The sequence below is a fragment of the Mobula hypostoma genome, chromosome 19 (genome assembly GCF_963921235.1).
Source record: "Mobula hypostoma chromosome 19, sMobHyp1.1, whole genome shotgun sequence".
Lineage (NCBI taxonomy): Eukaryota > Metazoa > Chordata > Chondrichthyes > Myliobatiformes > Myliobatidae > Mobula > Mobula hypostoma.
The window spans coordinates 24,155,108-24,170,592 of record NC_086115.1 but is presented as its reverse complement, the minus strand read 5'-3'; the positions used below and the strand labels follow the sequence as shown (position 1 = coordinate 24,170,592).

General features: G+C 40.9%; 1 protein-coding gene across 2 annotated transcripts in view; it reads left to right on the top strand.

Annotated features, from left to right (window-relative positions):
• Positions 1 to 14,200, top strand: part of slc22a15 (solute carrier family 22 member 15) — a 48,471-nt gene extending 34,271 nt beyond the window's left edge. The window contains exons 10-13 of one of the 2 annotated variants that reach the window (XR_010020976.1): positions 3,068 to 3,140; positions 5,709 to 5,873; positions 5,983 to 6,209; positions 12,405 to 14,200. Coding sequence is in view for 1 of the 2 variants with exons in the window: in XM_063071547.1 (XP_062927617.1) it covers positions 3,068 to 3,140; positions 5,709 to 5,873; positions 12,405 to 12,437 (271 nt within the window). In the remaining variant the exon portion in view is untranslated. The remainder of the gene's footprint in view (positions 1 to 3,067; positions 3,141 to 5,708; positions 5,874 to 5,982; positions 6,210 to 12,404) is intronic. The other variant, XM_063071547.1, reaches the window with a different exon arrangement.
• Positions 14,201 to 15,485: the final 1,285 nt, after the last annotated feature.

Sequence of the window (15,485 nt, the reverse complement as noted above, 5' to 3'; positions counted from 1 at the left end):
CAATTCGGCCCATTGAGTCTGTTCTTCATTTTCATCATGGCTGATCCATTTTCCCTCTTAACCCCATTCTCCTGCTTTTTCCCCATAACTTCTCACACCCCGACTAATCAAGAACCTAGCAACCTCCGCCTTAAGTACACCCAGTGACCTGGCTTCCATAGGCATATGTAGCAATTAATTCCACAGATTCACCATCCTCTGGCTAAAATTCCTCTTCACTCTGTTCTAAATGGACGTCCTCTATAATGGCTCACCCATTATAGGAGATATCCTCTCCACCTCTCCACATCTACTCTATCTAGGCTTTTCAATAGTCAGTAGGCTTGAACTGAATACTAATATTGCATTTGCCTTCCTCACCACCAACTCAACCTGCAAGTTAACCTTCAGGGAATCCTGCAGGAGGGCTCCCAAGTCCCCTTGTATCTTGGCCCTCTGAATTTTCTCCCTGTCTCGAAAGTAATCTTCGCTTTCACTCCTACCAAAGTGCATGACCATACACTTCCGGACACTGTATTCCATCTGCTACTTCTTTTCCCATTCTCCTAATCTATCCTTCTGCAGCCTCCCTGCTTCCCCAACGCTACCTTCCCCTCCTTCTTTCTTTGTATCATCTGCAAACTTCGTCACAAAGCCATCAATTCCATTGTCAAAATCATTGACATACATTAAAAAGAGCAGTCCCAACACAGACCTCCGTGGACAGTCATCGGCAGCCAACCAGAAAAGGGTCCCTTTATTCTCATGCTTTGCCTCCTGCCAATCAGCTAATCTCCTATTCTTGCTAGTAACTTTCCATTGCTCTTACCTTGTTAAGCCACCTCGTGCGATACCTTGTCAAAGGCCTTCTGAAAAACTTAAGTACATAACATCCACTGATTCTCCTTTGTCTATCCTGCTTGTTATTTTCTCAAAGAATCTAACAGATTTGTCAGACAAGTTTTCCCTTAAGGAAAGAGGTACCCCATCGAAGGCTTATTGAGAAAGTAAGGAGGCATGGTATCCAAGGGGACATTGCTTTGTGGATCCAGAACTGGCTTGCCCACAGAAGGCAAAGTGTAGTTGTAGACGGGTCATATTCTGCATGGAGGCCGGTGACCGGTGGTGTTTCTCAGGGATCTGTTCTGGGACCCTTACTCTTCTTGATTTTTATCAATGACCTGAATGAGGAAGTGGAGGGATGGGTTAGTAAGTTTGCTGATGACACAAAGATTGGGGGTGTTGTGGATAGTGTGGAGGGCTGACAGAGGTTACAGCGGGATATTGATAGGATGCAAAACTGGGCTGAGAAGTGGCAGATGGAGTTCAACCCAGATAAGTGTGAAGTGGTTCATTTTTGTAGGTCAAATATGATGGCAGAATATAGTATTAATGGTAAGACTCTTGGCGGTGTGGAGGATCAGAGGGATCTTGGGGTCAGTCCATAGGACACTCAAAGCAGCTGTGCAGGTTGACTCTGTGGTTAAGAAGGCGTACGGTGTATTGGCCTTCATTAATCGTGGAATTGAATTTAGGAGCCGAGAGGTAATGTTGCAGCTATATAGGACCCCGGTCAGACCCCACTTGGAGTACTGCGCTCAGTTCTGGTCGTCTCACTACAGGAAGGATGTGGAAGCCATAGAAAGGGTGCAGAAGAGATTTACAAGGACGTTGCCTGGATTGGGGAGCATGCCTTATGAAAACAGGTTGAGTGAACTCGGTCTTTTCTCCTTGGAGCAGCAGAGGATGAGAGGTGACCTGATAGAGGTGTACAAGATAATGAGAGGCATTGATCGTGTGGATAGTCAGAGGCTTTTTCCCAGGGCTGAAATGGTTGCCACAAGAGGACACAGGTTTAAGGTACTGGGGAGTAGGTACAGAGGAGATGTCAGGGGTAAGTTTTTTTACGCAGAGAGTGGTGAGTGCGTGGAATGGCCTGCTGGCAATAGTGGTGGAGGCGGATACTATAGGGTCTTTTAAGAGACTTTTGGATAGGTACATAGAGCTTAGAAAAATAGAGGGCTATGGGTAAGCCTGGTAATTTCTAAGGTAGGGACATGTTCGGGACAACTTTGTGGACCAAAGGGCCTGTATTGCGCTGTAGGTTTTCTGTTTCTATGAAACAATGCTGACTTTGGTCCATTTTATCATGTGACTCCAAGTATCCCAAAACCTCATTCTCAATAAAGGATTCCAACATCTTCCAAACAACAGAAGTCAGGGTAACTGGCTTATAATTTCCTTTCTTCTGCCTCCCTCCCTTCCTGAAGAGTAGACTGACGTGAAATTTTCCAATCCTCTAGAACCATGCCAGAATCTATTAATTCTTGAAAGATCATTAATGTCCCCACAATCTTTTCAGCTACCTCTTTTAGAACCCTAGGGTGTAGTCCAACTGGTTCAGGTGACTTATCTACCTTTAGACCTTTCAGCTTCTCAAGCACCTTCTCCCTCGGAATAGCAACTGCATTCACTTCTACCCCCGTCACTCTTGAAGTTCCAGCATATTGCCAGTGTCTTCCTCAACTTGCCTCACCCAAGCCTGTTGAGCGGAAACCTCCCCACTCTAACACTGACTTTCTTTTGGCTTGAACCAGTCTGGCCATTTTCCTCTGACCTCTCTCATTAACTATGCATTGTTGCCCACAGAACTGCCGCTCACTGGATGTTTTGTTTTTCGCACCATTCTCTATAAAGATTCGCCATGATTTGATTGAATGACAAAGCAAACTTGAAGGGTCCGATGGTCTACTTTTCTGCATCTGTTCCTTTTATCGTTTATCCTTAGGCATATCATATACTTTCAGTGGTTGAATAGGGAACCATGAGGAGAGGGACATTCTTAATTAAACTACCAGTGAGTCCTGTTTATAATTTAATAACTGGTTGGGGAGAAAGGGATTTAAGTCCCACATGGAACTTCAAGTCCAGTTATCTGTAAGTATTTGTGCATAGTTTGAAACATGATGCAGATTTTGTTTTGATACAGGAATGCTGGATTGGGAATCTGCTCCATGCCGTGCAGGATCAGTGGGATTCTGAATGTTACAGCCTGCCTTGAGCTGATGCAGATTTTGTTTTGATACAGGAATGCTGGATTGGGAATCTGCTCCATGTCGTGCAGGATCGGTGGGATTCTGGCACCTTTCGTGCCATCACTGGTTAGTCTTAACATTTTCTCTTATATAATTTGCCTTTGCACATTGGCTTTATACTTTGGTGTAAGTTATTTATTTAACACGAAAGTGAATACACCTCAGTTGAAATGCTGTATCCAGCTGGGACCACTACTTTGGGAGCAATAGTGAGATCAGGAAGGCAGTTCTGCTGCATTTCGTGGAGAGCAAAGGGCATGACAAGGCACGGAAGTCATGGTCATCCACTGCAATCAAGGAGGACCTGAGATGTGATAACTCGTACCACTAGGCAGGGACTTCTGAGGTCAAGAGTGTGGAACACACCCCAGTGGCTTTTCTACATTAAAAAGTCTCCTGTCATCATTGGACATGACTGACAACCAATCAATTAATCACTTTGGGAACAATGTTAAATGTGATCAGTGTTCAAAATTAAAGAGTTTTTATAGGGTAGATAGGGAGAATTTGTTTCCATTGGCAAGAGGGTGAGTACCAAAAAGAAATAGAGTTAATTGGCAAAGAGAGGTGTGAGAATTGTTGTACACATTCCTGTGATCTGGATTATAATGCCTTTTCTTCAAATATAGACCAGAGGGTGAATATTTATTATCACTCTTAACAAGGGGCATCATGGGTGAATAGCTGCCTCATGCTGTAATATTTTGTGATTGTATGATTGTTGAAGTAGCAAAGATATCTTAAAATGCATTGTGTTCTTATTCTCCTATGCCACAGTGTGATTTCGTATGTATTATTGTGGAATGTTACTCTGATGTAATTTTCTAATTGAGTTGAAGTTTAAAGCCAGAGCAAGTTATTTGTTTTTCATTAAACGTTACAGTTAATCAGATAGTGTAATTCTAAGATTCCCCACAATTAATTTCAAGAGCATGATAAACTGCACAAGCTAACCCTAATCGCTTGTTACTTAACCAAATTCCCACTCACAGCTTTAATAAAAATCAATGAATATAGACCTTAGTGTTAAGATTGTCATCTGTAGAAACCACCTCTGAACAATATTTCCTGAATCATATGCAGTCCTCCCAAGGTTACGACAGGGTTCCGTTCCTATGAGCTGTAACCCGCACAATTTGCAAGTTGAAAATGTGGTGAACCAAGTTCCCAAATGACTGACATTGCCTACAACTCAACAGCAGCTGTCTGACCATCTTGATCTCTTGAATGCTTGCTCATGTGTACATTAGTTGGACATTCATAAGTTGTGTAGGGCCTGTAATTTAATTGAATAAACAGAACAATAACAAGGCATTTTACCCAATCAGTCCCTGCCGTTGCTTAATTTGTATTTATGTGTTCAATTCTTCCTCCTCAATCACCATAACCATTTAGTTCCTTCTGTTCAGTATGCTTATCTTTTCATCCCTTTATCCATCTACACTTAGTGGCCACTTCATTATCAACAGGAGTGGAACCCGGTGTGAACTTCTAGTTCAAGGCTCAACGTGTTGTGTGTTCAGAGATGCTCTTCTGCACACCACTGTTGTAACGTGTGGTTATTTGAGTTACTGTCACCTTCCTGTCAGCTTGAACTGACAGTGACTTGTGATCATAAAAAAGATGTAAAGGAAGAATAAATTCACCTTTGCTTGGACTCAGATTGGCCGCCGCATCCTGGCGCACCCTCTTACCAGAAGACCATAGTCATGCTTTCTCTTACCACTTGCATACTCAGTGAACTCAGCCTGTCCAATCTGTTAACCTCATCATTATCATGCTCACTTCCTTCTCAACTAATAGCTGAACTGCCTTATAGTACAAGCGTATTGCCGAGATGTTCACCTACTTCTGTTTCTCTTAATTGCTTCAGTTCATTTCCAATAATTAGTTCCAAAAGCAGATGTTCTCTTGATGGCCATTACTTTTTCTACTGCCATTATATTATCATTAATCATAACTCTAGCTTCTCCTTCTCATGTTTTGCTTTTTTATCTTTATTAAATACTTCCAGTCAAGATGGTACTGAGCTGTGGTCACATCATTAGGTCACATCGTTAGCTTCTGTTGGTTGATTACACAAATGACATATTGCACTGTATATTTCGATGCCCATGTGATAAACTAATCTGAATCCAAATTAAATATTGCAAACTCTGATCCTGCGTCATTTTTTTTTACAAATGTCTTGGAGTTCCTATCAGCACTGGTTCCTGGTGTTGCCTCTGGTTTCCCTGTTTTTAATTCTTGTATTCATTACTGAGTTTTACTCATGCACAGAAAGAATATTGCTCTGTTGTCTCTGGTTTAATTTACTTTGGACGATCTTTGATCTAATAACTTATTGTTGGTTTATAACTCTTCCACTATTTGAGGAATGTCATTTTAAAAGCAGTAGTGTTGAATTATTTTCTATTCAAGTTAGGTACAAAGTAATTTAGAAAACAGTGTTATAGCACCTGTGACATTGAGTGTTATTTTAATTACATCTGCCCTGGTGTTTTGTTTGTTAATGCTCCTGTGAAATGTCTTCGAATATTTTTGCTGTACACAAGTGACTATTTAATTGAAGTTATTTGCTACATCTGTCTTCTTTAACAATTGAATACTGAGGTGAGTATTTTTAATTTTCAGAAATCTTTGAATCCATCTATGCCATTTATCATCTTCGGGATTGCTGGAATGTCAGGAGGATTTTTGGGACTTCTTCTCCCAGAAACCTTAAACAAACAAATTGCAGAGTCCATAGAAGATCTCAACCCTCCAGACTACCTGCATCTTGAAGACAGAAGGAAAAAAGCAAGTTTAATTTCTTACTGTTATTTTTTCTATCAATCTCAGATAAAGTGCAAAAGTTACAGTTCTACTTTCTGGATCTAATCTATTATTTATCTTTTTCTCAATCCAGAAGTTGTAGAGTGTCTTCTCACACAAGCATTCGTCCAAAAGCATTCAAATCGGCAGGAAAGATTGTCTAATTTTAAGTGCTGATTACATTCACACAAATTAATCTTCTGTAGCCTCTTGTGCTTTAAAAAAAATCTACACTGGAAATTGACTGAACCTGTGCACAAAACTGGGACCCTGCTGTAGATGAAATGAATCGCTGTGCCAAGTTTCCATTAATTGCACCAGGTTAGCCTCTGCTTTTGGCTACGTTGACACTACATTGATCTTTTTAAACTGAAGGATTAGAATTTAAGGAATATGATCAGTATTGGGTCATAAGTTTCCTTGAGCTGGCCCAGACATTAAATAAGCACATGACTGATTCTTTAGTCTGTCCACTTTCCATTCCATTCCAGTCCTCGTATCCCTTTCAATCCTATCTTCAAGTACATTCCATGGCAGAGCATTTGCAGCACTGAGAATTCTGAACAACTTTCTTCTCAGCCATAAATACACCACCCCTTCTTCTGATTTTATGGCTGTAGCTTCAGACTCACCAACCAGAGTATCATCCCTCTTTTAATTCATACATCAATAAGGTCACATCAGCCTCAATGGTGCAAGTATATCATACTCAGTATGTGCTTCTACAAAATTCCCATCATTTGTAGAATAATTTTAATGAACCTTTAATATTGGGGCTGCAAGCTGGTGCACATTTCCTGCTGCATGGACCAGAATTCCATGTGGCACTCTGATAAAGACTGATCAAAACCCCATTAAATTACAGCAATATTTCTTTTCCTTGGAATTTAACCCCTTTGCACAAAGGTTCATGTATCATTTGTCTTCCTGATCACTTGACCTGCTGGTAATTTTCTGTCTTCTGAAAATGCAGACCACTATATACCAGCTTCCTATACTATTTCTTTCCACCACATAGAATTATCTTTTATTTGTCTACCTTATTGTGAGAGAACTGTGTAGATGGAGCATTGTCTACATTTGCTAGAGGAGGTGGTAGGGGCAGGTTCAATTTAAAAAATGTAAAAGGCATTTTGGCAGGCTTATGGGTAGGAAATGTTTAGAGCGATATGGACCAAATGCAGACAAGAGGAACATCTCACGAAGATACCTTAGTCACCCTGTATGAGTTGAGCCCAAGGGCTGGTTTCTGTGCTGTTTCCGTGTCTCTATTACCCCCTCATTTGTTACCAATTCGCTGACAATATCTCTTTGAAAACATTTCACATCATCCTCAGAAGCCTCTTCCTAACCAAGCTTTGTTTCTTCCATAGACATAGACGGAAGCGGTGTAAAATATCTATCTCAGATAAGCTGAAGATGCTGGAGGGTGATAATGGAACTAGATAGGGAGGGATGACAGGTGGAGACTGATAGGGAAGGGAAATGAAACTAGGTAGGAGAGGAAGAGCCTTGGAAAAGGGGATGTAACTAACCACAAGGATCAGAGGGAGAAAGAAAGGAACATAGTCTGCAGTTTGCCTGAAATTGAGTATTCATACCATTAGCATCTAGATTATCCAGACAGAATATGAGGTGTTGTTCTAGTTTGTGTGAGGCTTGCCTCTGGCAGTGAAGAAGGCTGATGGCAGACAGGTAAGTGTGGGATGGAGAGGGGAGTTGAAATGACATCCCACCTCAAGCACAGGATGTCCATGAAGGATAGAGTGTGAAATGGTTGGCTGATCTGTGGTTGTTGTCACTGATGTGGAGGAGGCTACATCACGGGCACCAAGTGCAGTAGCTGAGGTTGGAGGAGGTGCACATGAATGTCTGGCTCACTTGAAAGGACTATTTAGGCCCAACTATTGCATCTCCTATGGAGAGACTGGTCCCAACAAAAAGCAAAAACTTCTGACTGGTAGTGGGATTGTGCAGCTGGTGGATATGATGGTGGATGATGTGCTGAATGTGGAGACTGGTTGAGTAAAAAAATAAACACCTGGGGAACTTTGGGTGCTGGGTCAGAGAAGTCTAGGAAATGGTGGACATGGAAGTGAAAGCTTCGTCAACCACAGTAAGGAAAAGCCGTATTCCTGAAAAAGGAGGACATTTCAGATGTCAGGAATAGAAAGCCTCATGTTGAGGACAGATGCAATGAAGACGGAGAAACTGAGAGAAAGTGGTGTCGTCCTTACAGAAGACTGGGTGGGAGGAGGTGTAGTCGATGTAGCTGTGGGTGCTTTGTTCAGTACAGTGGTGCAGCTGCTCGAGCTGCTGCCTCACAGTTCCAGCAGCCCAGCTTCAGTCTTGATTTCCAGTGCCATCTGTGTCAAGTTTGAATGTTCTTCCTGAAAATATGAGCTGCTCCTATTGCCTCTCTTTCTCAAAGATGTGGGACTGGGTGGGCTAAATGGCCACTGTAAATCACCCCCACTAGTAAGTAAATGGTAGAATCTGGGGACAAGAGCAAATCAGATAAATGAGTGCTTGATGGTCATTGCAGACTTGTAGGACCAAACGGCCTATTGCCATGCTGTTTAATTCTATGAAAAGCTGAGATTTCTGTATCCCAAGTATTTATCCCCACCTGACTTGCAGCCACATTCTCCTGTCTCTTACCATTAATCATATCTAAATCACAAGAGTAATTGCTTCCAGATCAAATTGTAATTTTCTCTCTGAGGCATTGTAGCGACCTGAACTCAACTTCGGAATCGTACTCAGGTTTATTATCACTGTGATGTATAATGTAAAATTTGTTGTTTTGAGAGGCAGTACAGTGCAAAGGTATACAATCCTATAGATTGCAATCATAAATAGTGCAAAAAGAAGGAATAACGAAGTAATGTTTATGTTGTCAAACTCGGCAACACTAAGCCAGACTTTGCAGGAAGCACACAGTTTCTGCTGGGCGTGTTAGTTAGTATTGTACAGGTCTCCACACACTCCCAAATGATATAATTATGACACACAGTATGTACTGGCATTCCTATCAAACCACACCACATCTTTTATATTCCCAGTTTTGATGCTTTTGTAATCCTAGTTTTCTGTTTACAGCAATGCCCTGGTTTAAAGAGTGAAAAATGAGTCACCTATCTGAAGTAATTTGTCATTATTGCTCGCATCCCTTATGTATTCTTGGGCCTGTATAGCTCCCAGTCCCCTATGGTCATTTTATTCTCAGCTCTCTGTCTCATACTCTCCTATTTTATCTCTGCTGCACTCTTTCCCCCCCCCCAAAAGAATTCCAATGTGCGCAGATTCATTATTTAGTAACTGAAGAAGTAAATTTGATTCTTTAATTTTATTAAGAATTCAATCAAACTCTTAAATAGTTATTACCTTAAATTTCATGTATTTTTCTGCAACAGTAGAACATCAAATTTATTCCCATGTAGATTGGGGGACCTTTCGTCAATTACCTTTGCTCCATCCACCACCCATTTCAGTTCCACTTCCCATTCACACATGTTGGTCCGTGGCACTCTTCTCTTATCACGATGAGGCCCCACTCAGGTTGGAGGAGCAACACTTCATATTCTGCTGGGTAGCCTCCTACTTGATGGCTTGAATTCTGACTAACTTGTCTAACTTGTGGTATTATATATCCCACCTCCCCCTTCTCTCCTTTTCCATTCCCCATTCTGGTACTCCTCTCATCCCCTCTCTTCTCACCTGCCTATCGCCTCCTTCCAATGCCCCTCCTCCTTCCCTTTCTTCATGGTCCCATCTTCAGTCCCTTACCTATCACCTCCTAGTTTCTCACTTCATCCCCCTTCCCCACCCATCCACCTTCTGTCTCACCTTCCAGCTGCCGGTCTGTACTCCTCCCCTCCTTCCCCCCTTCTTATTTTGGCTTCTTCGCCCTTCCTTTCCAGTCCCACATTACGGGACTACATGCAAGCGAGTTGAAAGAATAATTTTAAACACAGTCTTCAGGACTGTTAATATCCCGTAAAGTGGCCAGGGTTCATTGTACATGGACAGGCTTCTCCATCTATTGAGAATGTACAGGTCGTCCCTGGGTTATTAAAGTGTTTCATTTTTACGGAACAAGTGAAGTTTGCTAATAAATGGGAAGATATGTCTGCACTTATACAAAATCACTCAATATGGTGACGACGTCTCCACTGAGCTGAGGTGGAAGTGGCCAGCTCTGATGTCCTTTCAAACTTTATCAAAAACATCTTAACAAGTGAAGAGTGAACTGATGTTTTTCACCAAGTCATTGGGTATATTTAAAATAGAGGTTGATAGGTTCTTGATTAGTAAGGACATCAAAGGTTACGGAGAGAAGCAGGAGAAAGTGGTTGAGAAGGATTATAAATCAGTCATGATGGAATCCGATCACAAACAAGAGAAAATCTGCAGATGCTGGAAATATGAGCAACACACTCAAAACGCTGGAGGAACTCAGGCCAGGCAGCATCTTTGAAAAAGAGTATTGTCGACTTTTCAGGCCGAAACCCTTCAGCAGGATTGTAGAAAAAAAGCACCAAGGAGTAGATTTAAAAGGTGAGGGGAGGGGAAAGAGAAACACAAGGTGATAGGTGAAATCTGAAGGGGGGGGGGATGAAGTAAACTGTTGGAAAGTTGATTGGTGAAAGGGACAGAAGGCTATGGAAGAAAGAAAACTGGAGATGAGCACCAGAGGGAGTCGATGGGCAGGTAAGGAGATAAGGTGAGAGAGAGAAAAGGGAATGGGGAATGGTGAAGGAGAGGGGGTGGGTAGAGGACATTACCAGAAGTTTGAGAAATTGATGTTCATGCCATCAGGTTAGAGGTTACCCATGCGGAATATAAGGTGTTGTTCTTCCAACCTAAGTGTGGCCTCATCACGACAGTGGAGGAGGCCATTTATAGACACATCGGAATGGGAAGTGGAATTAAAATGGGTGGCCGCTGGGAGATCCTGCATTCCAAGATGGAATGGTGGAGCAGACTCGATAGGCCAAATGGCATAATTCTGCTCCTGTGTCTTAATGGTCTCCTTTCTAAAATGCCTTTATAGTATCAAATACTCTCATTGGTACCTCTTCAGGCCTAGGTCAATCTTCCTAAGTTAGGGTTCTGCTCATCTAACTTTACCAACTATTCTACAAATTTCCTCAGAAATGCTGCCAACCCTTTTGTAGTGAATCCCTTTTCATGTTCCGGGATTTCAACTTCTCTTCTAGCTGCTTTTTCAATTTGTTAAGATCTTCATAGCTCTGATTGTCGATGTGTTAGTTATGTCCTCCTTGTTACTCTTATACTGAGGTTGATTACCAGCAGCCACCACTTTCTCCTTCATATTTTCTATTGTCTTAAAAAAAAACCTTGGAAGTTAATGTTAAGACAACATTTCTTCCATACACCAATTTTACTTTACTTTAGTCCATGCGTGCATTTGTAATGTACTTGTGTGACTTCCAGAATTCACTTAAGGACTTGTACTGTATTGCTTTGAAACCTATACTATAATAGCCTGAGAAAATCCTTTATGAATATAGTATGCTTTAAAAGATGTAATTATACCTTCATCCATTGGCTGGAGAATGTCTGTTGTGTTCTGTGGCGTGTACTCAACCTTGGTATTTAGATGAAAATCATCCAAAAATGGAATATGCCAGAGCCATGATTAAACACCAGTAAAATCTTGAATGGCAAATTGCTGCAAGCACAGTATTGTTATACTTCAGGAACAAATAGCTTCATGAACAAGTGTTCAGAAAGGACCAATATCACCCAAACCATTTTGTTGGGCTTTCAGATGGCTGAAAGACTTGCCTTCCAAGAGCTCTAGTGTTCTAGAACTAATAAATAAGCAAAGGGTTATGTTTGTAATCACCCACAGCTTCCCCACCAAGCAATAGTGTCAGTGCTGGGGCTGATAAGGGAAGTCAAAGAGAGCATAAAAACAAAAGATAGGGCATACGATATAGCCAAAGTTAGTGGGTAGCTAGAGGACTGAAAATATGAAGGTAAGCTAATCAATAATATAAAAGATGATACCAAAAGTTTTTTCAAATATATAAGAATAAGAGAGGTGAAAGTAGGTATTAGGCTGCTGGAAAATGACGCTGCTGAGGTAGTAATCGGGGACAAAGAAGTGATGGGCAAACTCTTAAGTATTTTGCATCAGTCTTCACTATGGAAGACTCCAGCAGTATGCCAGAGATTCGAGAGTGTCAGGAGTAGAGGTGAGTGTGGTTGCTATTACTAAGGAGAAGGTGCTTGTGAACCTGAAAGATCTGAAGGTAGTTAAGTCACCTGGACCAGATGGACTACATCCCAGGGTTCTGAAAGAGGTAGCTGAAGTGACTGTGTAGGCATTTAATAGTGATCTTTCTAGGAGGACTGGAAAATTGCAAATGTCACTCCACTCTTTAAGAAAGGAGCAAGGCAAAAGACAATTGTTGTGAAGAGATGATCTTATCCATTGTGAAATTCTGAATGTTAAGTGAACTCTTGTGTTCTTCCTTGATTAAGCTTGTTCGACTACAGGAAGACACAGGATCATGAACACCGGAGACTGTGATTGAACGGATGCCTCCAATGGATGTAAGGAGTGAAACTTCGGATTCGGATATCTGCGGACATTACAGAAGATGTCAAGAGGGGTTATATGACCAGCTCGGGTCTTTTGAAATTCATTGTTTAAGATCGGTTAGTTATTCTTAGTGACAATATGTTGCTAAGGGAAGAATTCCTCAAGCAGGAAAGATTTACCTCAATTATTTATTTTGTAACATTTGTTTGGTAGCAAGTGATAAATATTTTTGTGAGATTTATAACTATACAGTTTTGCAAGTATTTTTACTTGTGACCTGGAATTTTTAAGTTTAATAATGTTGAGTATAAGCTATTTGAGTAATATAGTCTTAAAGTTTATTTTTTACATAGGGAGTATTTGTAAGCCAATGGGATATTAATATCAAATTTAAATGTAGAATGTAAACGTCAAACTGTGGGAGCTCAGCAGTATTAACCTTTTACAGTAATACAAATTGCAAGATAACTGAAAGACTTACAATGGGAATAGTATGTACTGAGCACACTTTATACTCATTCTTCCTATTTGAATGCTCGAGATTTGAATAGTTTCCTATTTGAATGCTCGAGATTTAAGAAAACCCAGATCTGTTGACCTTTTCATGTTGATTTTGCGCTGCTTTCATCTTGCGCTACTTCCATTCTGAATTAAGAGCCCTGAAATGCTATAGTTCTGTAGTTTATAAGAAAGTTTGTTTTGCAAGTATAGCGCATATCTCTGCCTTTCTTTTTCTGTGTGTTGGATCTATGATTCAAATGACTTGGGTTATACTTCTCAAATCCAATGACATTTTCTTCACTGCATGGTCCTAATTACTCTCCAGGATCCTCTGTGGAAAAGTGTGAGAGTGTTTAGGATAACTGATGGGGAATGGCTACTTGATATCCGTCTGGGAGGTGGTATGGCACAGGTAATTTTGCAAATCAAGAGTTAAGCCTCCAGCATTGGCTGGAGGAGGAAAGAGATGGAAATTGTTTTTTTTTAAAAAAAAACAAGAAAATCAAGTTTATAATCAATAAGGAAGAGGACCACACAAAATGGAGAACAATGAAACAATTGGACCAATGCAAGCTGTCTTTTACCAATTGCAATTTTGCACATTGTATCGGCTTCCATAGGCATAGTTCATGCTACTCTATGAAAATAAGCAAGTTTATACTGTAACTTGTATCTTACAATATCATTGTTAGAGTTAAAAATGGAAAGAATAAAGCTTTTCCGGGGAAAAAAAAGTTTCTTTGAACCTTCTAGCAGCTTGAAGTTAGAATGTAGTACAGCTATAAATCAGAGTGTTTCTTACCCTTGGTGGTTACCCTTTATCAATATAAATTACAACTCTGTGGGAACAGTAAGAATACAACACAGTATTGGCCTTGTTCTTGCCGATCTTGCCTTACATAGAGCAGAGATGGCAGAAGTTAGGTTTTAACCAGCCTGTCCCCTTTGTAGACCCCACCCATTTCATGAAGCATACTTGGATGGCCAGTGGAAATCTGGCCCTTATTGATAAATAATAATGCAAAGTCTTTGACTTTCATGTTTTGTTTCAAAACTATTGTGGTTTTATTGTGGTTTGAGTAGTTCTCAGAAGTGCTTATCTTAACACACTTGTTTATATGCTCAGTCTAAGCCAAGGCAGATACCTGACTGGATTATACAAGTATTTAAGCGGAAATTTGCCATGTGCATTGCTTCACCGTAGACTGTGTCAAAGTAAATAAAGCTATGATTAACCCACTGCAGACTCTAGCATTTTCTTGTTTTTACATTGTCCAAAATATTGTCAAACATCTTGTTTACTAATTTATAATGTGTGGTACAAGATGGTGATAAATACTAAGAACTGGGTGTAAAATAATTAGCATTTTGGAAGTCTGCTTGAACTTTATCTTTAGGCTTTGGAAGATCAAAGTTGATCAACTAAAGGAGGAAGAAGAAATGACTGGGTACCTTTGCAACTCAGGACCTCCCAAAATACTTTATAGTTGTTGAAGTACAATTGAAGTTAGAAAGACTGCAGTCAATCTGTGTGAAATGTTTTCCTACAAGTAACAGTGTGAATGTAAGTAGATTACCTGTTTTGGTGGTGGTAGTTGAAAATCATATGTGGCTAGAATATTGAAGAAACTCTTCAAAATGCAAAAAGGCCATGTTTCAATATCTCATCTGCAAGACCGCAGCTCCAAAAATGCAGCATTTCACTGTATGCTTCAGTGAAGTTTCAGGTTAAATTTTGAACCCACAACAAATCACAGTAACATTACAGTTAATCTGACACATTGGAAACTTTAGTGGTGTCAGACTAGCAGATTTTCCAAACTATCGGATGTCTACAATGAGGGAGATTGTGGAGTGAGTTGGAGGCAGTTCCATGTGGACTTTATGTGTCAGATTTAAAAACCAACCAGGGCTTGTCAGGACCTGTCTGTGGAGTAGGAGAATGTGGAGTGAGTTGGAGGTAGTTCCTTGTGGTCTTTACATCTGTTTAAAAGGAGAGCTGGAGATTGCTTGAGTTATTAGTAACTTTGCAAGAGCCAATAGAAAGAAGCAAGGTGTAAGTGGAGTGCCCATTGTGGTAGCAGCCATTGTTGGAGTGGGCCAGTGTTAGAATGGTCAGACTTTGGCTCAACAGGCTTCAGTGAGAGCAGGTGGGGCTAAGGGTGCTGAGTCATTTGGAATCATTTACTTGATTGTAGAATTTAAGCTTAGGAAGTATAACAAATGTAGGCAGGATGGTAATTAAGGCAGTGGAATGCCTCTCCTGTGAGATGTGGGATTGCAGGGTAACCTGATGACTACATCTGCAGGAAGTGCTCTTGACCAGGGGTCCCCAACCTTTTTTGTACTGCGGACCGGTTTAATATTGACAATATTCTTGCAGACTGGCCCACCCTGGGGTGGGGGTGGGGGTGTAAGGTTGCCAACGGCCAAGAGCAGCAGTCAAATACGTTGTGCTTACCCGGAGAAAGACTACAATGACCATGAAGCCTTGCGCGGGCATCAGTGCGCATGCGTGT